The 26572-nt window shown below is 30.0% G+C and overlaps 1 protein-coding gene across 3 annotated transcripts in view; it reads right to left on the bottom strand.

Annotated features, from left to right (window-relative positions):
* Klp31E (kinesin-like protein 31E) overlaps positions 1 to 26572 on the bottom strand; it is a 541210-nt gene that overhangs the window by 77340 nt on the left and 437298 nt on the right. For all 3 annotated transcript variants that reach the window (XM_075361453.1, XM_075361452.1, XM_075361451.1), the window contains exons 19-24: positions 21714 to 21819; positions 21121 to 21298; positions 18430 to 18576; positions 12409 to 12529; positions 8043 to 8213; positions 3631 to 3830 (exon numbers count right to left, since the gene is read on the bottom strand). In XM_075361453.1, coding sequence (XP_075217568.1) covers positions 3631 to 3830; positions 8043 to 8213; positions 12409 to 12529; positions 18430 to 18576; positions 21121 to 21298; positions 21714 to 21819 — 923 coding nt within the window. The remainder of the gene's footprint in view (positions 1 to 3630; positions 3831 to 8042; positions 8214 to 12408; positions 12530 to 18429; positions 18577 to 21120; positions 21299 to 21713; positions 21820 to 26572) is intronic.

Raw genomic sequence — 26572 nt, 5'->3', positions numbered from 1 at the left:
AACCAATGGAATGCAAGATGAATATTTTTGCTTTAACGAATTCAGTACAATAATCATAATTTCTATCAATTTTATTTCTTTCCTTATAATTCAATATCTTATAAATTAGACTGCATATTTTTTCAGAACCTCATTTTATAAGCAAATGAAATACATTTAAATTAATAGTTCTTATTTTACCATTTATTGTAGTGCTCACACATTTTGATATGAAAATCTCCGAAGTAAAACAAAATTATTCATTAAAAGAAACAGCAATATAACTGTATCACATCATTTAAGAAGGTGAAAATTGAGATGAAGTGAATAGATAATGACATACACACTCAGTTATAAATGAAAAATGAAATTACCGTGCAAATAACTGAAGGGCATTCAAGTAACATCTTCAGTTTGCATACCATACTGTAGTTAAAAGCAAATAATGTATCATCCACTTAGGTTACTTAGTAATTTGTTAATTAAAATTATTATAAGTGACATAGTAAAAGTCATCCTCTGAGTATAAATAATGTTATCACATATATCACTTAGCTCTTTTACCATCAGTGTCTATTATTTATGTACAGAGTAGTGTATGCTTGGTCCTCCAAAATTCCATCATAATTTTTTTAAAATGCCATTTTCATCAGTAATCATTTAGATCAGTTCTATTTTTGGCTTTACCTTGTATTATTCAAAAAGTTTACAGATATATGCGCATGCTTTTAGAATGGTACAAAGACAATTTAATGCTACCAATATTTTGAATAAACCTTTTTGTTTGACAGTACACACTAACCTACACGGGCTGTACCTGATAAGAATAAAGCGACTACTTAAATTATAAATGTCTGAGAAGTAACAAATCATATTTTTAAGAATGTAATAAAAAAAGGTATCATTTAAGACAACATTATCCCTAAGATCCAGTTCTGAACTATCCAAGCTGGTTGCAGTTATGATTCTCGGTTTTGCTGTTTTTGCAGCAGGGTGGGAAGCATGACCGTGATCTGTTTTACTGACGCTGGGCAGAGTGTGGACAGGGAGTGCTCATCTCTCTTCTTGGTTGTGGAGCCGAGTTGAGGGTAGGGGTGCTTTGAGCTTGCTCTGCCGAAGTCTGCCGAAGCTACCCAATGTGTGTCAGTCATTTCGGCCGTTGGCAGGGATTGTCCCATGAGTAAGGGTATCAGAGCCCTTATTGCTAGGTGTGACACCTGGGGTTGCAGTGTCCTGAATCAGGCTGTACCTGACTCCCCAGCCTGGGTTAAGTTTGTGGGAGGTGGCAGGATCACTGATCCAGGGTACACCCAACCATTTCTGTCTGCATCTTGCAACATATTGACAGGCAAAGAATAGGATTATGGATAACTCAAAATCCACAACTTCCATGGCAGAGGGTCCACGTAAAAACCCCCATCCTGGAGCCTCATTCTGCCTTCACAGAGGAAGAGGAAGAAGAGTGTCAAGTTTAACAACAAAGAAGAATTCAATGTGTTGTGGAAAAGATGGATTGAACAAAGTTTCAACCAAAGAGTAGTGAATCAATTCTGAAATATTTTGTTATCACGAAAAAGGAGGTTGATATTACTAAAACCAGCCTTTTCGTGGTAGCTAGAGGCATCACAGAAGCAACAAGAGATCCAGTAAAGGATGTTAAGAAAACTGCAGTTGCACTATTTGTAGAAACTGTGAACAACGTAAAATCGTCACTGTTACTTAAAGCCAAGAAAATTGAAGTACTAGATGTTGAAGTCATGCCCAATGGTACATTAAATACCTCAAAGGGTGTTGTTGCATGTAGAGAATTATTGAATTGCAGTGAAAAGGAATCATCAAAGAATTACATGCTCAGAAAGTTGTTACGTGTTGACGATTGAATACACGATGAAAAAGTTGTTCCCTCTGCATCGCACATCCTGACCTTCAATAAACTGAATTGTCTGGACAAGATTAAGGCAGGATTTCATAGACTGGATGTATGTACTTTTATACTGACTCCACTGCGATGCTTTGGATGTCAACAATTTGGACATACAGCAGCGAGATGTACCAGGAAACAAATATGCATCTGTGGTGAGTCATTGTATCCTCATGACCCATGCAGGCACCCACCTGTATGTGTCTACTGTCATGGACACCACTCTATTAGATCTCAAAATTGTCCTATTTACAAGGAAGAAGTAGCTACTCAGGAAGTCAAGACAATACAAAAGGTTAGCTACTTGGAAGCTAGTAAGATTGTGATCAGCAGAACACCAAAGGTTTCTTCATATGCAAAGGTTACTGCAGCTCCTGTAGCTTTAAAGAACATATCAGAAATAGCACCAATACTTACAAATATGGTTGAACAAATCATCAATCAAAAAATGAAGATGACCACCAAGAGGAAATAGTCCAAAGCCAAAGGATGCACAAGTTTCCGTGAAAAGAACGCCATAAAGCCAAAGTTTGAGCCTACAACTAGTACACAAGTTAAGCCAAAAAAAACAGTAACTGAGATAAAAACTGAGCCAATTACATCTAAAGTAAAAGTGCAGGAAGAAAAAATCCTCATTGAGAGATCTGTGAAACCAGAAGTGATAATATTGAAAAAGGAAGATTTTAAACAACCAACAATGGAGCCTCTGAAAGCACGGTGGCCTTTAGCCAAGAACTTCGCCTGCCCCACATGTTCTAGTGGTGAGTGCATCCAGTCTCGACTGCAATGTACTTCTGAAAAGGAAAGGTGTCATGTTGGCAGCAGAAGATCCTCAATGACTAATGGCAGAGGATCTGAAGACTCCATTTTCAAGGGCTCAGATACCTTGGAATTCGACATCGAGGCCTTTAGGAAGATGGAAAAAAGGATGGCCTAAAGGGAAACCAAGGCAACAGAATTGATTGTATGTTTTCAAGAAGAATTTTATAATAAAAAATGTATTTTTATTTTTTGATTAACAAAATAGTTTTAATACATGTTTTTGATATTTTGTTATAAGTGATCTGTGTGATGTTAAGTGGCATCTTATGTTTAAAAATTTTTCCAATGTGTGTTTTAATTTTTATCACAGTGAAGTGTTGTTTGATAGTTTTGACAAAATTTCAAAAGAAATGGTTAGAAAGGTTTTAAAATAACAAGGGCCTTTACACCCTTGTTATGTTGTGTTTTCGGGCTTTCAATAACCATTGACAAGTCTATTTTTAGATGTTCTTATTGCAAGACTATGTTGCTTATGTTCTTTTTAGGGGAGGAAAAGATTTCTTTTATTTTTCTCTTTTGATGTGGAAGGGGCTAATGACCATAGCTTCGATGCTTCTAAAATTTCAACAAAAAAAATTATCCTTTATATTTTATATCAGATCTGTAGAACTTAGATATTAAATATATATAACTGCTTCAATCTTAATGCATAATAATTGATCATGCACATAGCTTACTTTAGAGTTTACTTTGAGAAAGTACAAACAAAGTTGGTATGTGCAAGATAGTGAGGAAGAGATCAAAATGAAGGAGAAAAAAAATACAAAAATAATTCAGTGTCTTAGGTTTTACCTCCTTCCTTATCAAAATTAAAAAAAAAACCTTAATCGTAATAAACCTAATAGGTAAATAGGCTAGATTTTTAAACATTTTTATTATTATTAATTCATAAAACTTGCATGACTTACTTGGATGCAGTGAAGACATGTGAATTATTCGTGGTTATGGCATTAATTGGTGAATCATGGGCTTTCATTTCACCAAGCTGAGTACATGTATCTTCTGACCACAACTTGAGCACACCACCTCTGCAAACAGATACTAATAAAGGTTGCGCTGGCAAAAATGCCAATCCACAGACCCAATCCTTGTGGGCATTACTCACAGACTGAAAATAAAAATAAAAATAATTTTTTCTGGTTGAATTAAATTTCTATAATAACAATTTTTTATTTTAATGACAGAATTATAATTATATGACAAGGAATATAAAATGTAAGAACAAAAATTTTTTTCAGAACTAAAACATCATACAAATAATTCATATTTAAAATAAATTTATCTAACTATTTAACTTTGGATGGTGTAAATACATAGATTAATACATAGATCGTTCAAATAGATTAAAATTTATACAAAATGGTTTTAAATTATTTTGAACGTAAATTTTCAAGGTGTAAGAATTACCTGTAGCTATAACACTTTCACTGCCACCAATTGTTTTCAGTTGACAAAGGACAATTTCTATATTTAGTTTTCTGTACAACCATAGATGAAAACCCCTTTTCATAGAGGTAAGATGTGTCGAAAGAGATTAATATTTTCAATGCTTCTGTGACTAAATTTCTATTCACTTTGACAAGCAAGCCAAAATATATCTAAATTTTCATATGTGAATTGTAGTTGTAACATTTTATCGGCAGACACTTTGATAAGCTGGTCATGAATTTTAACTGATAACATAGCAGATGCAATAACGTTTTCACTAAATGGATTCAATCCCCATCTCTTCAAAAAAAATCATTTTTATCTCGTGGAAAATACTATGCCAACTGAATTTTTAGCTTATACAAATACATCTTCATGCTAGCCAAACTATGGTGAATAATGTCTTTTTCATCCAGATTTTTTTTAATATAATCGGAAGCGAGTGGAAACATATCAAAATTTTTGCTTTGAAGGCAAATATCCAGATATCAAGCTTTGTAACGAAGGCATGAACTTTGTGATTAATAAAATTTTTTTATCACGTAATTGTAAATTCACATTAAAGTCATTTAAATGTGAAAATACATCAGCTAAGTAAGCCAACAACATCAAATACTCATTATTCTGTAAAAACATTGAGAATGGCATTTGTTTGTACTGGATATATATTATTAATTCATCTCACAATTCAAATTACTGGGTTAACACTTTCCCCTGTGATAACCATCAGAATTCTGTATGGAAAAGAAGAAATATTTTATTTTCGTCCATTTCATCGCAGTCTAGCAAACAGCCTATTTCGTAACAGTCGACTTTTAATGAAATTAACCATTTTTACAGCTTTACAATGAATTTTTTTAGATTTTCCAGCATACTTTTTGTGGGAAGAGAATGTCTGTGAAAGAAACAGTGCATCCATTCCACCCTTATTATAAGGTGATTTTTTTTTTTTACTTTTTTAGAAATTCACTGTGTTTTCCTGTTACTGTTTTTGTATCATCACTAAATAATGCAATTAATTTTGTCCAATATATGTTATAGTTTTTAGTAACTTCACAAAAAACATCAAAAAGTTGTCCTGTTGCATGACCAAGAATTGATTTGCAAAACATATTTTCTTTGACTGATCTGTCCCTATCACATTCATATCTCACAAAAAATAAGAACTGAGAAATGTTTGCTACATCTTAATTCATCAAACTGAATACTACAAAATTCACTTGATAAATTTTCTTTGAAACTGTCATTAGAATGCTGATTTTTTTCAATTTTTTTGCTTCTTTCAAGCCTATTAAAACACTGACCATACCAATTGCATCAGGCAGTATGAGGTTTCCTGTCATTGTATGGGGGTTTGGACAACTTATCTATTCTTAATGTTATGAGAAAAGATGCTTCAACTGTCTCTTTTATCAGTATAGATGCCATACTTTTGTCAGTATGGCTTCATATACAAATAGAAGCTTGTTTATTTCTCAAAGTATGTAATTTTTTTTTGAAAAATTTCAAGGGAATTTATGACCCAGATATTTAGTTTCCAAGTGCTGAATTAATTTTAACGTCTGCATGCTTTCATCAGAAAGGAAGAAAGCAAACAATGTACTATGGCTCTCCATCCAATAAGATAAAACAATAATTTAAATGTAACTACAATCTTATCTCTTTAGCAATCAATTCACTGGATATAAATTGCTCACTTCATTTTTTCCATTTATCCATTTCAGAAATTTGTCCATTTTGCACAAGAATCTAATCGAAAAAACACAGTTACATCATTTGACTGCACCGTAAAAAAAAACAAAATCTCAATTATTATTTTTAATGAAATTACACTCAGACGCATGCTATGCATTCGAACTAAACTGGCATTCTGCAATCCCTTATGCCTCTTTTATGCTGCTGAGGGCACATGTTCAAATGTATCATATGCATGTTCAAATATGACACTCTCACAGCAAATATTATGCATGCAGACCAAATTACATGAAGCACATACATATCAAGTTGGAACCTGTAAATTGCTCATGTTTGTACACTTCATACATGCATGTTCATACCTGTCGCTATCAACACAGCTTAATTTTAACTAGGCTTCATTGGGTTAACCCACCAGCTTGGTCTAGTGGTGAACGCGTCTTCCCAAATCAACTGATTTGGAGAACACTGGAGTGTTCAAGTCCTAGTAAAGTCGGTTATTTTTATACGGATTTGAATACTAGATCATGGATACCGGTATTCTTTGGTGGTTGGGTTTCAATTAACCACACATCTTATAATGTTTTCACTAAATGGATTCAGTCTCCATCTCTTCAAAAAATCATTTTTATCTTGTGGAAAATACTATGCCAACTGAATTTTTAGCTTATACAAATACATCTTCATGCTAGCCAAACTATGGTGAATAATAGTGTCTTCTTCATCCAGATTTTTTTTAATATAATCGGAAGCAAGTGGAAACATAAAAATGTTTGCTTTGAAGGCTAATAATCCAGATGTCAAGCTTGGTAACAAAAGCATGAACATTGTGATTAAAAAATTTTTTTATCACATAATTGTAAATTCACATTAAAGTCATTTAAATGTGAAAATACATCAGCTAAGTAAGCCAATAACATCAAATACTCATTATTCTGTAAAAACATTGAGAATGGCATTTGTTTGTACTGGACTACTGTACAAGACTACACTTCATTTATCCTCTGAAGTAATAACTGAATGGTAATTCCCAGAGGCTAAACAGGAAAAAGGAAGGCTTCATTGGGTTGAGGTTGGGAGTCACAAAATATTTAAATATATTTTTGTTTACTTTTTGGGGGTTGTGGAGCTAAAAATCTTGAGAATCACTGCCCTATACTATTACACCATTTTTTTAAAAATTTTTCTACACACTGTTGTAAACATAAATTCATACCTATGTCAAATATAAAAGTTACATAATAAACAGTGTGCACCCCATATGCAAAGAACTGAAATGAAATTAAAAAAAAAAAAAAAAAAACAAGAAGTACTTTGATTGAGTATAAATTCTTTTTCTCATCATTTTAACATGTAAAGAAAAAATTTAGCAACTTTTTTAACCCTATACTGACAATGATTTTACCTAAATTAAAACCTAAATTTTAGGATCATGTGTCTTTTTTCAAAAAGATAACGTAATTTTTCTCTTACATGTAAATATATATAATCAAATTTAAGATAAAATTATAAATTTGAATACAATACATTTAATAAAAACATGTTATTACATTTTGTGATTTTTTTTCACAATCATTTCGTGAAAATATTTTTCAATTTCCACAAAATAAAACAGACATTCTATGAAGTCTATACTTGTTAAAAATTATATAAATCTCTAACATTAATTTCATTACATGTAAACTGTTTAGTTAAACTAAAAGAAAAAAAAATTTCCATTATCTTACATAATAACAAAAATTAGCAGCTGAAATGATTGTGCAGTGCATGCATGCACATCATTACTCTCATTTTTCTGGTTACCATCATTCAAATAATTTTCTATTCTTTCCATGCAAAATACTATCAACTTGATAAAAAAAAAACACATTAAATTATTGAGGGAAAAATACAAAATTATACCAAAAATCCCTAAAATACACTGATGGAAAGTAAATAAACCCACTAACACTATATAAAAAGCAGTAAACATAATCACAGGGCAGATTTATTTGTAATTTTCAAAGCCATTAAATAGGTTTTTTTAACAAAATTGAGTTGTGTAAATGTTCAAAAAGGGAAATTAGAATTATAATAAACAGAAATAAATGCCGGTAAAATTAATATTATGAATAAAAAAGCTGCTATGATGCAATTGTGACATTACAACTATCAGGTTTAAAATCAGAAAAAATTTAACAGAATACTAATTTCTTACAATTATAAGTTCTTGTCTATCAAGATCCCATTTTTTAATAATAGAATCTCGTGAACCAGAGAAGAGTACATGATCTCTGACAGCGAGTGACTGAATCCCATCATAATGAGGTGGTTCCAAGTTGACTCTTGGTGTATACACACCACCAGTTTCACTGGCAACTTCAAACACCTGAAATCAAATTAAAATAAAATAAATCCTAAAAAAAAATATTTTCCTAAATTTTAGTTATACAAATACCAGAAAAATAAAAAAAGTTGGATGCACAATATAAATTAAGTAAAAATGAAACTGATTTCAACTGAAAAGTAAAAGAAAACTGTATGCATTGTTTGCTTGTATGTACATATGAATATATAAATATATATATAAACATTTCACATCATTCAATCTTCAAGCATACACTCAAGTGTTTCTGAACATTTGTAATTTAAGTTAAGTGCCTATTCTGTGCTTGTAGAATCATCAGCCAAAGACTGATTTTACCCAATCCACTCTGATTATCAAGTGCTGGTATGCAAGGCCTGGAAAAGTGCTTTATAAGAGAGAGATGAACCACTCAAAGATACAGAATAAAGACAAGATTTTTTTTCTCCTTCACATGAGTACATAACCTAGCTGTTCGTTAACCCTTTATTAAAACTGTAAACAATAACAAATTTAATTATTATTTAGCTTTAAATGTTAATAACATGATCAGTTAGACAAACCAACCCATTTACCTTTAAGAATTTTTCATACTCTTGAAGCATACAATTTGTAGTCTTTAAAGTATGTAATTATTGTTAAGGTTATGTAACCATATAATTTACATTTTTTAAATTACTTATTTATTTTCTACTTATGTCACAAAAACAGCTTTCCGTTTGTCATCAAAGAATTTTGTACATAAACCTTTATTAAAAAAATAATTTAAATTTCTAATGAAGATAAGAACGATTTTAGATACAGTCTGAAAACACCAATAAAAAAAGCACAAGGCATATTCATAAAGTAACAATTCAACCGTTTGACAATTAAAAAAAATTAACTTGTGAGTAAAGGTTTTTACTTACAGTTTTAGTTTTACTAAATATCTACTTCATTTTTCTATGTAATGGCCATTCAGTTCTAAGCACTTTTTGAAATGCTGCACTAGTCTTGAGTTCCTCGTCATTTTCAAACCGTTCTCTAAGCCACTTTTTCAAATACAAGAAGAGGAAGTAGTCACAAAGTGCAAGGTCAGGACTACATGGAGGGTGGTCATAAAGTTCCCAACAAAAATCTTGATGAACCTTCTTCTTGTTAAGACAGCAGTGTGAGGATACATGTAGTCGTGAAGGAGGATTATGCCAAACAGTTTCCCTGTGTCGTCGATTTTGGATCGCACATCTCAGTTTGGTGAGAATTTTGCAGTACAGGTCAGCTGTAATTGTTGATCCACATTCCATGAAATCAGCCAAAATATCGCCCCCTTTTCGTCCCAAAAAATGGTAGCCAACATTTTTCGACTCGAGTATGGAGGTTGCTTAAACTTTTCAGTTTTATGGAACTTGAATGGTACCACTGCACTGACTGTTGTTTCGATTCTGTGTTGGTGTAGGATATCCACGTCTCATCGCCCCCACAACAATGTAGGAAAACAAATCATCTCCATCTTGCCGACAGCGGTTCAAAAATGCTCGTCCACTAGCACATTCTTTGCTCTTTGTGTTGGTTGGCGAGAATTTTCGGTACCCACCTTGCACACAATTTGTGATATCCGAGCTTTTCTATGACAATCATGTAGATAGAGGAGCATCCAACATGTGGACATTCATCAGCCAGAGCACTAATCATCAATTGCTGATCACATCACAGTTTTCGGTTCAACAATTTCATCGATCTGAATACTGAGCCTGCCCACTACACTCTTCATCATGCACATTTGTTTGGCCATTTTTAAAGTTTCGATACCACTGTCTAATCTTTCCTTCCTTCACTCATTACTGCAGGTCCATACACTAGGTGCAACTCTCGATGAATTTCAGCAGCTGAAGATCCTTTTGCACACAAAAATTGAATCACAGCATTCACTTCACAACTGGCGGGAGAAATGATTGTCACAGACATTGCGATCTGCATTAACCAGCAGGCAAACGACTACTGAATAAAAACAACTGCAGTGGCTTCACAAATAGCCGATAGATGGCCCTGCCTGTGTGAAACTGTGTTCTGACCTACTAATATTTAAATATAAGCCGACTGCCCTTACTTTATGAATATGCCTCGTAATTTAAAAAAAAGTAATAAATACAATCTAAATGCTAAACTCAGAAATACAAGAAACAAATAAATGTAATCAAGAAAGAGTATGAATGCAGTTACGATAAAGAATAACTTATCTGAAAGTTACAAGGGAATATGTTAGAATTGTTACGCGAGAGAAATAAATTAAAGAATTGTAATAGATATTGAATGTAAGTGATATTTAAAAATTAATCTATATGAGTTGAAAATCAGACTTGATATGACTTTGTTGTAAAAGGAGAGCAAGACAAATATCAGCAGGATTGAAACGTATAAACTTTTGGATTACAAAGTATAAACAATATAAACTTTTTGAAAAAGACTTTTTTGAAAATTGAGATCAAAACTTTTTAAAAGATACTTCATTAAAAAAAATATCCTTATTTCTTTAATTATTACATAGAAGAGAGTCTAAGTGTTATGAAGTACTTAAGACAGATTTACAGTTACAATGGATGATGTATGAAAAGATCACTGAAAAAAATACCAGAACTAACAATACTAAGAAATAAACTCATGAACTAGTAATGGTTTTAGATATTATTTTTTTTTTTACTTATTTATTTTTTTTAAGCTAACAGGCCACTGTTATTTATAAAATGTTAATGTTATTGGTACAGAAATGAAGAATGTGCATAAAAAACTGGAATGATTATTGACACTCTTGGGTTTGATTATTTTGTCCATTTTTCATAATATATGAGAAATACAAGCTATTCCAAAATTATTTCCCACCGGTTGTAAAAATTAAACTGGTTTCCATGGTAACAGAGTATGTCCATGTTATGAATGGCAATGCTGTTAGAGACTGAATTCATAAATGCAGAGAGGAATTATGAATCTCCATAACTTTTGAGAATAGACCCTTGGTCATCCTTCACATTCTTAAAGTCGGAACAAATTTTAGAAGGGTTTCTCACAAATTGTGTTGTTCTTCTGCATTAAAATCCACTACCCCCCCCCCCCACCACAATGCAGGTTTTAATTGAAACATTAATAAAATATTTCCCACAATAAAAGAAACACTTCAGCAGTTTTCTTTTTAATGTTTTACCATTTCTTTAATAAACTAGACACAAGCAACTACCACCTTTTGCCAAAGAGATCTGACAAACTGTTTAATGCTTTGAAATCAATATATTCATAGAAGTGAAACTGGCTGTTAACCAAAAGTTGATTCTGTGATGAGGGTCTATTACAAAAGTAATTACATTATTAAATAATTATATTAGTGTTTGAATGTGGGTGATGACAATGTGAAAAATAACTTTTTCTTTATTATTATTTTTAATTCTTGCAAGCAGGGAGTCAGTTTTTTAATATCCCTGTAATAAAATTTTATTTTTGATAATTATCAAACAGAATTTTTGCCTGTTTTTACAAGACTCAAAAATAGTTAAAACTGATTTTCATAAAATTTATATTAAAATTGTATTTTATCTGGAATTAAAAACCATAAATCAACATTTTTTGTAATATACTGATTTACATTAACATTTATCCTTTGATTGCGGTTATTACCACCTTATTAACGATTTTTCATTTATCCATTGAGTATTGACCACTTACTAGTTGAGTTTCTCTAATTTATCACTACCACTAAAAAAATAGCTATACAATTATTAAAATAACAGAACTGTAAATAAAGCTGGTAAGATAATATAGAAAAATGTTGATGTTCTGCTGACATTTGAATTTAAAAACTTGTTTTTGTTTTAATATGGACAATAGAATCAAGATCTCAATTATTAAGAGAGCATACAATAATATTCTTCACTCCAATCATAATGCATAAGCAATCTTGGAATGATTCATGATACACTACCAGAATTATAAAAGTGGTGCCAGCAACTCAATTAGTAGAGCAAGTAAAAGACATATCTTAATTACTTAACTCAATTTTTGGCATTGACATTAAATTTTTTCATAATTCAATTTATTATCATCTCTAGACAAAGAAATAGAATTTATATAAAAATACTTACAAATAAGTTATGGACAATCTATAGCAACTTACAAAATAACATGACCGATGATAAATAAGAATCACTTAGAATATCATTAACTATGAAAAAAAAAATTATTATGAATATATCACCTTTATATAATGATCTTTAGAACCAGTGATGACGATATCCTCATCTACTGATAACTTTCGAACTGCAAGGCACATAACCGCTGCCTGATGGCCTCCACTTAGCTTACCAGTAACAGCAAATCTGATAAGACAATATTATTTTATGAAAATACATAAACATGTATAATTGAATTGAATACTAAGTAATTTTGTAAAACACTGAAATGATGAACAAACAAAGATTTAGATTCATCATCAAATTTGTACAATTTAAAATATTTCTAGTTGTATTGACTAATACAGTGATATATTTGTCACATAAGGATTTAAAAAAAATCCATTTAAAAGTTGCTTAATATAATAATCTTTTTGTGTTTAAATAGGAAACTGCAATGCAATTGCAGACAGCTTTTCTTTCATTTTTTTTCTTTTAGCCTCTGGAACCATTGTTAGGTATTGCTTCAGAAGATGATAAAATGGCAATTCTGTAGTGTACTAAAATGCCATCTAACCAGGATTCAAATCTGGGAGTGCCGGCATTAAAATGTATGCTCTACAACATAAAAATTTTAATTAATTAATTTTCTATAAAATTAAGTCTCTTTCTATACATGGAGGATCCATTCCAAAAATAGTAAACCATGAAAAGCATCATGGGATGCTTTTCATGATGCCTTTCAGGATGCTTTTATTGAAAACAATATCAACAACAACAATATATTTAGACAAAATTAGTGCATGCTGATTACAAAGTAATTAAACATAAATGCATCTAATTAAATCATTTCCTGATCTATTCACAAAACACACAACTGTTTAATCAAAAAATATCCTGCATGATATTTTGTTATATCAGTTATACTTTACAAAAAACCATAAAAATCCAAACAGAATTGATTTCTGTTATATTTTTATGGGTATGAGACACATTATTGTTCTAATATTTAAATTAATATTTAACTTCTAAATTCTAATTTACTTTTGCTATCACTTATTAGAAAAATCCTTTATTAAGGCCTACATTACACATAAAATGTATTGTTTAGTAACATGCCAAAGTCCTGTTTCAGAATCCAGGGTAGCTTTAAAAAAAAAATTAATAACATGTTAATGCACCTTATCTTTTATTGAGACTTTTGTAATTTCTACTGGTTTCTAAATATTTTCTAAGTTTTTATGAAGGATAATTAATCTTTTCAACTATCTTCTAAATTTCAGCCTTATTTTTTATGAATACTATCTCAGAGAGTTCATCAGATGCCTCTCTAAACATAAAACTTCATTTAACAAATGGATCATAAAATTGGATTTACATTTGACAACCATATCTTTGTCATTATTATTCTTATTCATCTTATGTAAATTCTACATTATCAATTGTTTGATAACATTTTTCAAGTCATCATTGTAATGATTATAATACACTTACAATGCAATGATTAATTAATTTTACTACTGTAGTAATGATTTTAAACACAAAAACTATGACAAAAAAAATTTAATTGCTAAATTAATTACTTTAATTGAAAATAATTCAGCACAGTAATGAAATAACAGGACATTGCTGAATAAAACAATTTTGAAACTGATCTGTAACCATGGGATTCAATTGTAAGAAAAACAATCAGTAACAGCAACCTAAAAATCCTATTGTAATAAAATTTTATTGATTTTTTTTGTCTTCAGTCATTTGACTGGTTTGATGCAGCTCTCCAAGATTCCCTATCTAGTGCAAGTCGTTTCATTTCAGTATATCTCTACATCCTACATCCCTAACAATTTGTTTTACATATTCCAAACATTGCCTGTCTACACAATTTTTTCCTTCTATCTGCCTCTCCAATATTAAAGCAACTATTCCAAGATGCCTTAATATGTGGCCATGTATAAGTCCGTCTCTTCTTTTAACTATATTTTTCCAAATGCTTCTTTCTTCATCAATTTGCCGCAACACTTCTTCATTTGTCACTTTATCACCCATCTGATTTTTAACATTCTCCTATAGCAGCACATTTCAAAAGCTTCTAATCTTTTCTTCTCAGGTACTCCGATTGTCCAGTTTCACTTCCATATAAAGCTATGCTCCAAACATATACTCTCAAAAATCTTTTCCTGAAATTTAAATTAATTTTTGATGTAAACAAACTATATTTCTGACTAAAAGCTCGTTTCACCTGTGCTATTCTGCATTTTGCCACCCCTGCTTCGACCATCTTTAGTAATTCTACTTCCCAAATAACAAAATTCTTCGACCTCCATAATCTTTATGTGGTCCATCTTCATTATTTCTACTACATTTCATTACTTTCGTTTTGTTCTTGTTTATTTTCATTCAGTATTTCTTGCATAGGACTTCATCCATGCTGTTCATTGTTTCTTCTAAATCCTTTCTACTCTCAGATATAATTACTATATCAGCAAATCGTAGCATCTTTATCTTTACACTTTGTACTGTTACTCCAGATCTAAATAGTTCTTTAACATCATTAATTGCTAGTTCTATGTAAAGATTAAAAAGTAATGGGGATAGGGAACACCCTTGTCGGACTCCATTTCTTATTACAGCTCCTTTCTTATGTTCTTCCATTATTACTGTTGCTGTTTGGTTCCTGTAAATGTTAGCAATCATTCTTCAATCTCTGTATTTGAACCCGAATTTTTTTAAAATGCTGAACATTTTATTCCAGTCTATGTTATCGAATGCCTTTTCTAGGTCAATAAATGTCAAGTATGTCGGTTTGTTTTTCTTTACTCTTCCTTCTACTATTAATCTGAGGGCTAAAATTGCTTCCCTTGTCCCTATACTTTTCCTGAAACCAAATTGGTCTTCTCCTAACACTTCTTCTACTCTCCTCTCAATTCTTCTGTACAGAATTGTAGTTAATATTTTTGATGCATGGCTAGTTAAGCTAATTGTTCTGTATTCTTCATATTTATCTGTTCCTGCTTTCTTTGGTATCATGACACTCTTTCAAGTCTGACAGAACTTCCCGTTTTTCATAAATATTACAAACCAGTTTGTATAATCTATCAATCGCTTCCTCACCTCCACTGTGCAATAATTCTACAAGTATTCCGTCTATTCCAGGAGCCTTGCCATTCAAATCTTTTAATGCTCTCTTAAATTCACATCTCAGTATTGTTTCTCCCCTTTCATCCTCTTCTTCCTCTATAACATCATTTTCTAATTCATTTCCTCCGTATAACTCTTCAATATATTCCACACACCTATCGACTTTGCCTTTCATATTATAAATCGGTGTACGATCTTTGTTTAAACACATTATTCGATTTTAATTTATATACCCCAAAATTTTCCTTAACTTTCCTGTATGCTTCATCTATTTTCCAATGTTCATTTCTCTTTCCACTTCTAAACACTTTTCTTTAATCCACTCTTCTTTCGCCAGTTTGCACTTTCTGTTTATAGTATTTCTTAATTGTCTATAGTTCCTTTTTACTTTCTTCATCACTAGCATTCATATATTTTCTACGTTCATCCATCATCTGCAATACATTATCTGAAATCCAAAGTTTTCTACCAGTTCTCTTTATTCCTTCCTATGTTCACTTCTGCTGATTTAAGAATTTCCTTTTTAACATTCTCCCATTCTTCTTCTACATTTTCTACTTTATCTTTTTTACTCAGACCTCTTGCGATGTCCTCCTCAAAAATCTTCTTTACCTCCTCTTCATCAAGCTTTTCTAAATTCCACCGATTTATCTGACACCTTTTCTTCAGATTTTTAAACCCCAATTTACATTTCATTATCAGTAAATTATGGTCACTATCAATATCTGCTCCAAAGTAAGTTTTGCAGTCGACGAGTTGATTTCTAAATTTTTGCTTAACCATGATATAATCTATCTGATACCTTGCAGTATCGTCTGGCTTTTTTCATGTGTATATAATTCTATTATGATTCTTAAACTGGGTGTTTGAAATTACTAAATCGTACTTCGTGCAAAGCTTTATAAGTCGGTCCCCTCTTTCATTCCTTATTTTATTGATAAATTCATCAAATCATTTTGTCCTAATTATTATTAATAATGAAGTTTCTAGATTTGAGCAGCAGAAATTAAAAGTACCAATTTTTTTAATTAATTTTTTTTTAATATCAAATTCTAAACATAAAAATTTTGTATTATTCATTATTCTTGTTTAAAAGTAAATATTTTTATTTAGATTTAAAATGGAAAGGGATTTGTTGTAGGACTTATCTTAATTTTTTAATTTTATTATAATTTGCTGCAATTATGTACTTGTCAATTGCAAAATGTAGTTGTAAAACAACACAGAAATAACAATCTTTGAACATCAACAACTAATGAGCAAGAATAACTGAAACCATTAATAATGAAAGAGTACTATATTCTTTAATTAAATAATTTCATCTACTCATAGAAAAAAGAATTAAATTTCTCTTTTTCAGGTCTTCAAGCCACAAATCTGTTGTGAATTCTCTCCATTTGGAATAATGAAGGAATTCCTCTTTATACCTTTCTTTTCTTTTTTATACTTTCCTTTGTGCCTTCCTGTTTAAATCTTCATGCATACAATAGAATAATCACTATCTTTGAATGTAAATGAGTTTGATTTTCTCACTAAATTTTCCATTCAATTTATCTTTTAGTTATTTTTAAAAAGCAAACATGACAAATAGTAAGTTTACAAACCTAATCATTTTGTTACTACAATTTTTATATAGCCTTTTCTTTTTGTATCATAAATATATTTCATTTCAAAGGTTTCTTTCCTCCGCTCCCTATCGCCCATAAGTCTCAGCCAATCAGTTTAATACTCTGTACTAATCTATTAATTTAAAAACTTTATCTTATTTCTAGGGCAATTCTACCTGCTTCAGTAATTTTCATTTTGCTGTTACCATAATACCCAAATATTATGTCTACAGCTTCATTACATCCTTGTTTTTCCAGTTTACTAAAGGTAAGTTTATTAAAGGTAAGTATGGTAAGGTAAGGTAAGTTAAGTTTTCGGTAAGTTTATTTAAAATTAAATAACTAATATAAATAAGTAACATTCTGGTAACTAAGATGGATGGCTATAAATGGGCTTATGCCCAATTATTATAGATTGTAGCACAAAAAAATATAAATTAAAATACTTCAAAAGGTCATTAGCATTAATAGTTTATGTCCAACTATGGTCTTTTAATTAGCCATTAATATGACCTCAATTAGCCAGAATTGGGGATTATGTCCAATTATGGCTATCATGACAATCTTTTATTATAAGAGATGAATTTTTAAGATGGTTTAATTTTTAAATGTTATGCCAATAATTGGGCTTACATTAAATCATGGCTACAACCTAATAGATGCCAACAATGGTTAACTTGCCAAACTTTTATGGAAAGAAATTAGTTTTTTTAGCATATGAAAAATGCTAGTTCACATCTTTAAAACGTCAATGAAACTACTTTTAATACTTCCCGTAGTTCAATTAGCACCACACATCATTATTTAATTAAACTTGTTGGGAGTATTCTACACATATATTAGCTTTCTAAATATTCTAATCTTATTTTTATGTATGTACATATATATATATATATATTTAGAATATTTAAAAAGATATTACATAAATTCAAAAATAAATTAATGTGACCTGATTAATAGATAGATTTACCTATTAGATAAAATATTTTCTATTTTAATAAAATATTTTAAAATAGGACAATAATTTTTTTAAATAGTTACTGACTGATTCAACTAATTAAATGAATGTACATATCAGTTGAAGTTACTCCAAGCTCAAACAGCAAAATTTTTATACGTAATCTGTTCCACTGCAATAATTATTTTTAAAAATTGTGATAAATTCAAGAAATTTGAAAGTGCTTTCTTAAAAATATAACAAAATACTTACAATATGTTTTGATTTTACTTCACTGAATCATAAATATAAATAAGATGATATATTCACAATTCATATGTAATTTTTAAATAGTAAACAATAATTTATTTTCTGTTTTTTAATACAATGAAAATATTTAATACAAATTAAAATTTAATACTTACTTTCTAATATCCCACACGCGAACTTTGTCACCTGCAGCACTATAAAATGTACGACCACTATGATTTAGAGCAATATCGTTTACTTGAGACTCTCCTACAGGAATTTGAGCAAAATTTACAGATCCATTGATAACTGACCCTGTAGAGCTGAAAATTGTAAATGTAATTTTAATTACCATTAAAATTATATTTCTTATAAATAAAATATTAAATTATAATGATGTCCAAAATATATAATACTTATTATTATGTATAACAACATTTTTTATTCAAATTTTATTGTAAACATGATGAAAAATACATAAGTAGTATCAGAATTTATTTTAAAGGGACTATCCATTTAAAACATGTATAGTAAGATCAATTTACACTGTACCGATAAAAAAAAATCAATGGTTATAAACATCAACAGACGTAAGATTTGCAATTTAGAGATTAAAAATGAAATTAATACAGAGTAAAAATAAGTTTTTTAATTTTCCAGCCAAAATAAGTGAGAGAAAGAAATTTATGTATACCATTATCATTCAATCAATCAATACAAATAAATAAGCAACAGAGTTGGTCTAATTAGTGGTAATACAATAGTTGGTCATTGTAATTCAGCTGATTTTGAAGTCAATTTCTCAGGTTCAAATCCTAAAAAAGGTAGTCATTTTTATTGCGGTTTGAATACTAAATTGTGGATACTGGTGTTCTTCGGTAGTTGGGTTTCAATTAACCCAGGAATCCAGTGTCTCAGGAATAGTAGACCTGAGTTTGTTCAAGACTACAAATTACCAGTACAGTTACATTACACTGATAAGTCGCTAATGACTTTAATTGTTGATGCAACTATAAAAAAAATAAAAATAAATGAAAAACAAATTAATTAATTTTTCAGCTATCCTACAATTAAGACATCTTTCATACACTACAAAAATTACATTTCATATTCCTACACATAGGCTTTGGATTTCTGTAGTGAATTCAAGCAAAAAAATAAAATATATAAATAACAAGAATCGAGTGGTAGTTGTAATCAATTTATAATTTATTTTTCTGAGTTCTTTCTGACTCTCAAGTGCATTCAGAAGGTGAGTATTATACACATGCAAAAGTCAAACAAATGGGGAATCAATAAATCTGACAGTATAACAAACAGAGGTTTCAAAGGGAGGAATTTGTTAAGAGATAAATTAAATATAAACTTTTATCATTAATTCTTAATCATCATTTATCAGTCAGCTTAAAGAAAAAAAATTATTTATTATAGTTAATAATTAAGTAAATAATAATTTTCTGCAAATAATCTATAAGCAAGCAAAAAAATTTATTTCAGCAAAACACTAAAACCCAATATTAACATTAAGAAAATTTATGAAAACAGAAAAAGTAAGATAATAGTGAAATTTTAAATTAATGGAACATCTAAATTAGTCTGTAGAATGTATATATATAGTTGGTTGTTACAGGTTAATTTAGTAAGCTGAGAAAATCTTATACAATTATAAAAAATCAGAACATTTCTACTGCATCAGTTTAAAAAGTGGTTTTATTCCTACTGTTACACTTATCTCTATGCATGTGTCGATTCATTTTATTTAGTTCTACCGGTTCTACCACTCATTTAATGGTGCAACTTTATGCTTCAAATTTTACCAATTCTAATATATGGGATCCCTTATCCAGTTATATAAAGATCAGTGCATATTTATAAAACAACATGTAATTAGGACGAAGCACTGAGAGACTGGTGCCAGATATTCAGAGGGGCAGTATACCAAAACCAAATAATGAGGCAATAGCCTACATGTTTTAAAAAGTATTTTTTCTATTATATTTTGTAGACTTATTATTTAAAATCATATTAAAGCATCTGGTTTTGGTAAAATGCAGAATGAAAGCAAGAAAGGCGACAGTTTTATAACTGTAAGGGAGTTTTTCTGAGAAAATTCATGAAACTGGGACCAGAATAAATGTTTATTTTAAGATAAAAATCAATTAATGTCTGATTAGGTGTTTATTTTAAAGTGCTGAAGGAACTTTGGTTTGGATCAAAAGAAAACAAACAGCGCAGGAAGTTCAAGAAAAGTTATTACTCTACATGATAATGTGTATCCCCCGTACTACACACATCGCAAAACAGTTTTACTTAAGTAATTAAAAGTAAAAAATTTCATACCAACTCCTTACAGTCTGGGCTCTGACCGGCTATCCAACATTTCAAAATCAATGAAGAGTTTAAAGGCGACATACCCTTACATTGAAGTTCTTTGAAAAAGATCGGTTAAAACTGATATTGCAGTACAATAAGTGCCAGAATGTGGATAGCAGCTATAAGGAAAAGTAATGTAGATATGTAGGTAATTAATTAGTGTATAACAGTAATGGATAATAAAATCTCTTCTTCTGTTAAATTTTCTTTTGTACCACCCAATTAGGAGTCAATTTTGAAATAGGTAATATATTTTAGTTATCAATTTATTTTAATTACTGACCTGGACCCTTTATTTTAATTACAACACCTTGACGAATATCATTCAAGAAACTGATGGGCATGAATGAAGTAAGGTAAAACTGCTACATAGTAATAATATTAAAGCCACATTCAACGAACCAGCATCATAGATAACCTAAATTGAAAATTCTGGATGCAATCTTTACATGCCATTCTAATCTTTTTAATCCGACAAGAAAACTAACACTCACCTTAAATTCCGAATGCAGGTAGCAGTTCTTAAATCCCAGACTCTTATATATGCTGACGATGCACTATATAACAGCTGGGATTCTTGATCATACTTAACAGCAACTACATTATTAGGATGACCAGACAATGTATCTCTTTCTTTGCCTTGACCTAAATCCCAAACCTTTACTGTTCTATCTATAAAAAAAAATTGTAAAAAAAAAACTAAATTATATCATTACGATTTACAAAAACTTTAATGTCATAATTTTTCTAAATTTAATCATAAACAACAATTAATATAAATTAGTAAAGAAACAAATAAGGAGCAAAAGCAGGTGAAAGAAAATATTTTCAAAATATCATTATAACTTTTTTCTTTATATTTAAATACAACTTTTTCTTAAACTTATGTATAAAAATTTGTTAGAAAGTAATGTAATTCTAACAAATATAACAATGAAAAATTTTACTGTTCAAAGACAAGAAGTGTATTTTAAAGATGAAAATTCTCTGTAGAAAATATCTTTAAAAACCTAAATTGATGCAAGCACAAGAAGCATAAATAAAACATAAAATAAATAATTAAAATTATATAAAAGCATAAACATACCTCTTGAAGCACTGAATAGAAGATCATCAGTAGCAGCAACAGCTAAAACGGCTCTGGAATGCCCCTCAACTATATGAGTACAAATTAATGGTGCTTTAAGACCCACCTGAAAATAATTAACACTTATTAGACCACTGATATCTTTCCTTCACTGAGACAGATGTCTTTTTACTATGTATCTCAGTCTTTCTTAAGTTATTTCACAAGTTATTTCTCAGATACAAGCACTAGTCCTAGTTGCTTTATGTGTTTGCTATACAACCTGTGTGAATAGGGTGAAGTTGTATTTACAAGACTGGATATCATCTGCATTTAGGTAGGGTCAATATACTGATATGCAACAGTATATTTGGCCTGGTGAAGAAAGCGATACGAAACCACTTCACTCATAATTATCTTTCCAGGTAAACCTACATCATTACGCATAATTTTATATTATTTGAAGTCAACATTTTTATAATATTATAAAATAAGTAAACCTTCAAAAATAAGTCTACTTTAATTTACCACCCAATTTATTAAATGGATGAAGACAATATACAAGATATGTTCAAAAAGTAATGAGAATTTTGAAATTTTGCAGGTTTTATTAGTCCGATTCTCAGGATTTTTTCATTGTTGTATTGGTAAATATGTCTGAAAAGTATCAGTAAATTTTAAGCCATATTGGATATTCAGTCTGTAATCAGCTATCAAAAGATAAGATGTGTTTTGGTACAATCTGCAATTTTTTATTTGTTTAAATAATGGATCAGAAAATTTGTATTAAATTTTGCTATAAAAATGAAATAAAGTGTAGCAATGTTTTAAAAAAAGTTAAATATTGCTTTTGGCGAGTCTACTATAAGTAAAGCAAGAGTTTACAAGTGGTATAAGCGTTTCCAAGAAGATCGTGAAGACAATGAAGATGACGAGCGCCCCGGATGCCCCAGCACATCAACAACCAATGAAAATGTGCAAAAAGTGAAAGAAGTGATTATGAATGATCACCAAATAATAATCAGAGAAGTCACTGATGATGTTGGGATATCAACTGGCTCATGTAATGAAATTTTTTTGGAAGTATTGGGTATGAAATGTATGACAGCAAAATTTATTCCAAAATTGTTGTATTTCAAACAAAAACAGTGGCAAATGGAAGTTACCCAGGAGTCACTAAATGAAGTCAACAATGGTGCAAAACTACTGAAATGTGTCATAAGGTGATGAAACATAGGTTTACGGATATGATGTCGAAACTAAGGCTCAATCGTTCCAGTGGAGGCAGGCATTCTGGATCACCAAGACCAAAGAAAAGCTCGACAAGTACAGTCGAATATGAAGGTAATGCTCACTGTGTTCTTCAATTTTAATGGCCTAGTGCATCATGAGTTCTTGCCACAAGGTCAAACAATCAATAAGGAATATTATCTACAAGTTCAACTGTTTACATGAAGCAATCTGAAAAAAACACCTGGATTTGTGGTGAAAAAATTCATGACTTCTGCACTATGATAATGGATGGACCTGCTCACACTTCATTGCTTGCTCGTCAAATTTTAACCAAAAACAAAACTTAATGACACCCCAGCCACCATATTCGCCAGACATGGCCCCGTGTGACTTTTTTCTATTCCCAAAAAGAAAGAGAACCTTAAAGGGCCATCGTTTTACAAGAATAGATAAGATTAAAAGTGAATAGCTGAAAGAGCTAAGCACTATTCCAAAGATCGAGTTCCAGAAGTGTTTCAGGGATTGGAAAAAGCACTGGCATAAGTGTATAATATATAATGGGGACTATTTTGAAGGGGATATCTTTAATGTAGACAAATAAATAAAATTATTTCCAAAAAACAAACATTTTTTGTTGTTTTTTGAACACATTGGTATATTCCCATGATTAAATATAAATTACATATTTTCCTTCATCAGCAGCCAATTGTCAATTGTGGGTGTACCAATCATTAATTAGATGCTTAATATCTAATGAATGAGATCAGTTCCTTTAAATAAATAACCCTACCAATTATGTAATTTGACCAGAAATTCTGATTTTGATGATGAGTAACAATTCTGCTGTAGAAATTAGTACACAAATTTATGGGCAAAATTTTATAAGTTACTGTCTAATGAGAAAACTGGTGTCAATGTTTAAAAAATGACAAAGGATATTCATGACAAAGAATAAAGTAGTTGTCCCACCCACAATACATGTACATCATTTTCTGAGGGTCTCAAAATGAATCTTGATTTTTAAATTTCTTTAATGTACAATATTTAATACTCCTACTGTTGATCACATCAGTTCATGGTATACATATGTACTGTTCTCACTATGCTTCGATTTATGATTGTATTTTGTCTGTTGTATCATTACTTGTTGGGATCAGATAGATATTACTGGAAACTCCCCTGGATTGTTACCACATTACAAAGTCTATAGCTTCTTATTACACTTACCATTTCAATCAGAATAGGTTATTTTAATCAGAATATGTTATTTTTTTGTTGAATTTTCATCATGCGCTAATTTTTTCTGTTTTCAAAAATTGCTTTTTATTATATTGGTTTTTTTATTGATTAAGTCCTTTTTAGCTTAAGGTTTTATTTACACATAATAAGGTTATTTAACAAAAATATTCACATTTAATAAGTTATTTAGCTTAAGGTATAACAGTCACACATAATTTAAGACTATTATTACTATCCATGCATAAATATCAAGAATAGAATTGAAAGAACATTTTTTTTTATTCTTACTGTATAAAACACTGTAATATTTCTTTCATAAACAATTTTTTAAAGCATTAAAAAAATATAATATTACATTATTTTAGTAAGCTCCGAAAATGATTTTAAATAATCTTAAATAATAATAATAATAATGAACAAGCAAGATATTTCAAACTAGTGATTAAAGCATAACTACAAATGACAACATGTACAGGATGGCCAAGAAACCATAACCTTTCAATTCTCAATTATCATCACTGACAGCATCTCTGATGCATACTGTAAAGCATCCCCAGTGCTGCCCATGATAGTATTTCTTCAAGCCATTGCCTGATATTAAAAAATTAAAAAGAAAGTTCAAGTTTTGTTAAATCAAAGAACAGAAGAGATTTCACTAGGAAATTTTTAATAACGCCACCTAAAGCCCCAAATATATGATTACTGCCTTCTGAGTCAGAGCCAATAGGTATCTGCATTACTCGCTCATAATATGAATGCATTGTAGCTTGTTTTTCTTCTCACTATCATTTAGTGAACACAAAAGAAAATGATAATAATAAAAAACTGGAAATTTTAGAAAGATATCATATAAATATAGACAGAAGTTCAGCTTAATCAATCTGCAGAAAGAGTTTGATAATGCTCTTATCAACGCTGCTATAGATAGCAGCACTTTTGTCAATATTAAGTAAAGTTTATATTGTAATAAACTTGTTCTGTATTTAGTGGCTGGCTGCAAACATGTTTAATAAAAAAAATTAAATGTTTTTAAAGATTTTTAATTATTTTTATTAATTATTGACTGCATATAATATGTCATATGTGTAATAATATTTTATTAATGTTTTAATGTGTAATTAACCCCTTTTTCAAGATTTTATCTGCTAAAATTGTAAAATTTAACCTTATCACAACTGAAAATTGAACAGAAAAATTCTCTTCATAAATTACATTTCAAACAAATTTTAATAACTCCATTTATTTTCTGAAGCATAAATGTCGTTCACGTAAGCACGTAAGTATGTTCAGAAACATAAATGTATGTTACTGTTACTTTGGAAGAGGTATCTAATTTGCATGAAATACTTCTTGTAAAGTATCTTTTATTTGAGTTTAACAAAACTATTACACTTAAAATGCAATAAAAGTTTGCTGATATAAATAATACACAGTTTTGACAGAGGGCTGCAATTGGGCTAAAAGAATTATTGGCAAGAGGTATATACAAAGAAATAATGTAATAAGTGTATGTTTTATATTTATGAAAAAAGCATTTGGTTGTTTGTATTAAATGGGATAAATTATTGGAAATAATAAAAAGTCAAAGAGTAAATGGATAAGACAAGATTAATCAAAGTAACTGAATCAGAAAATGGCTATGAAAACAACATACAATCAAAGTGAACAGTTTGACAGTAGTAGCAATTGAAAGAGTACTAGTACTTTTTGAGAATTGAGTGTAACTAAATAAAAATATAACACACCAAAATACACAATTAATTACGTCAAAACTGGAATAAATATATTTTTTTTGCTGGCTTTTTTTTAACATTACTCATACCACATCTACCAAATAACTTCAAAATATAAAATAATTTTTCATGTTCACACAAGATCATTTCAGGTTTTTATGTTCAGCCCCTTTTTAATAAAAGCCATCAAAAATTTGAATTTTTAGAAAAATTCCAGTTTTGATGAATGTTTCTTTGATTTACATGAAAGAAGATAAAGATTTGGCTTCTTATTTTTTATCTGCGCATAGAACATAAATGAATGTCAGTTTGTACATGTTTGTTCACTATGAGTTATTTAACTTTGAGCCTTGAAACAATGGATGTGGGTGTTCTTTGGTGGTTGAGTTTCAATTAACCATACATCTCAGGAATGGTCAACCTGAGACTGTACAAGATTACACTTCATTTACATTCATACATATAATTCTCTGAAGATAATACCTTATGGTGGTTCCAGAGGCTAGAGAGAAAAAAAGAGAGCCTGGAAAAAATACAATTTTAAGTCCTAAGTTTTAATTTAATTCTTATATCTAAATAACAAAAAACAGGGCTTATAACATTTCATTTTGTAACTAGTAAGATTCTTAATTAAAAAGTTATTAAAATAGACTGATATCTTAATAAGAATAGAAG

Source organism: Lycorma delicatula, chromosome 3, assembly GCF_047948215.1.
Source record: "Lycorma delicatula isolate Av1 chromosome 3, ASM4794821v1, whole genome shotgun sequence".
In the NCBI taxonomy this organism is placed as follows: domain Eukaryota; kingdom Metazoa; phylum Arthropoda; class Insecta; order Hemiptera; family Fulgoridae; genus Lycorma; species Lycorma delicatula.
The sequence above is the reverse complement of the archived record's forward strand: the minus strand, read 5'-3'. Positions and strand labels throughout refer to the sequence as shown.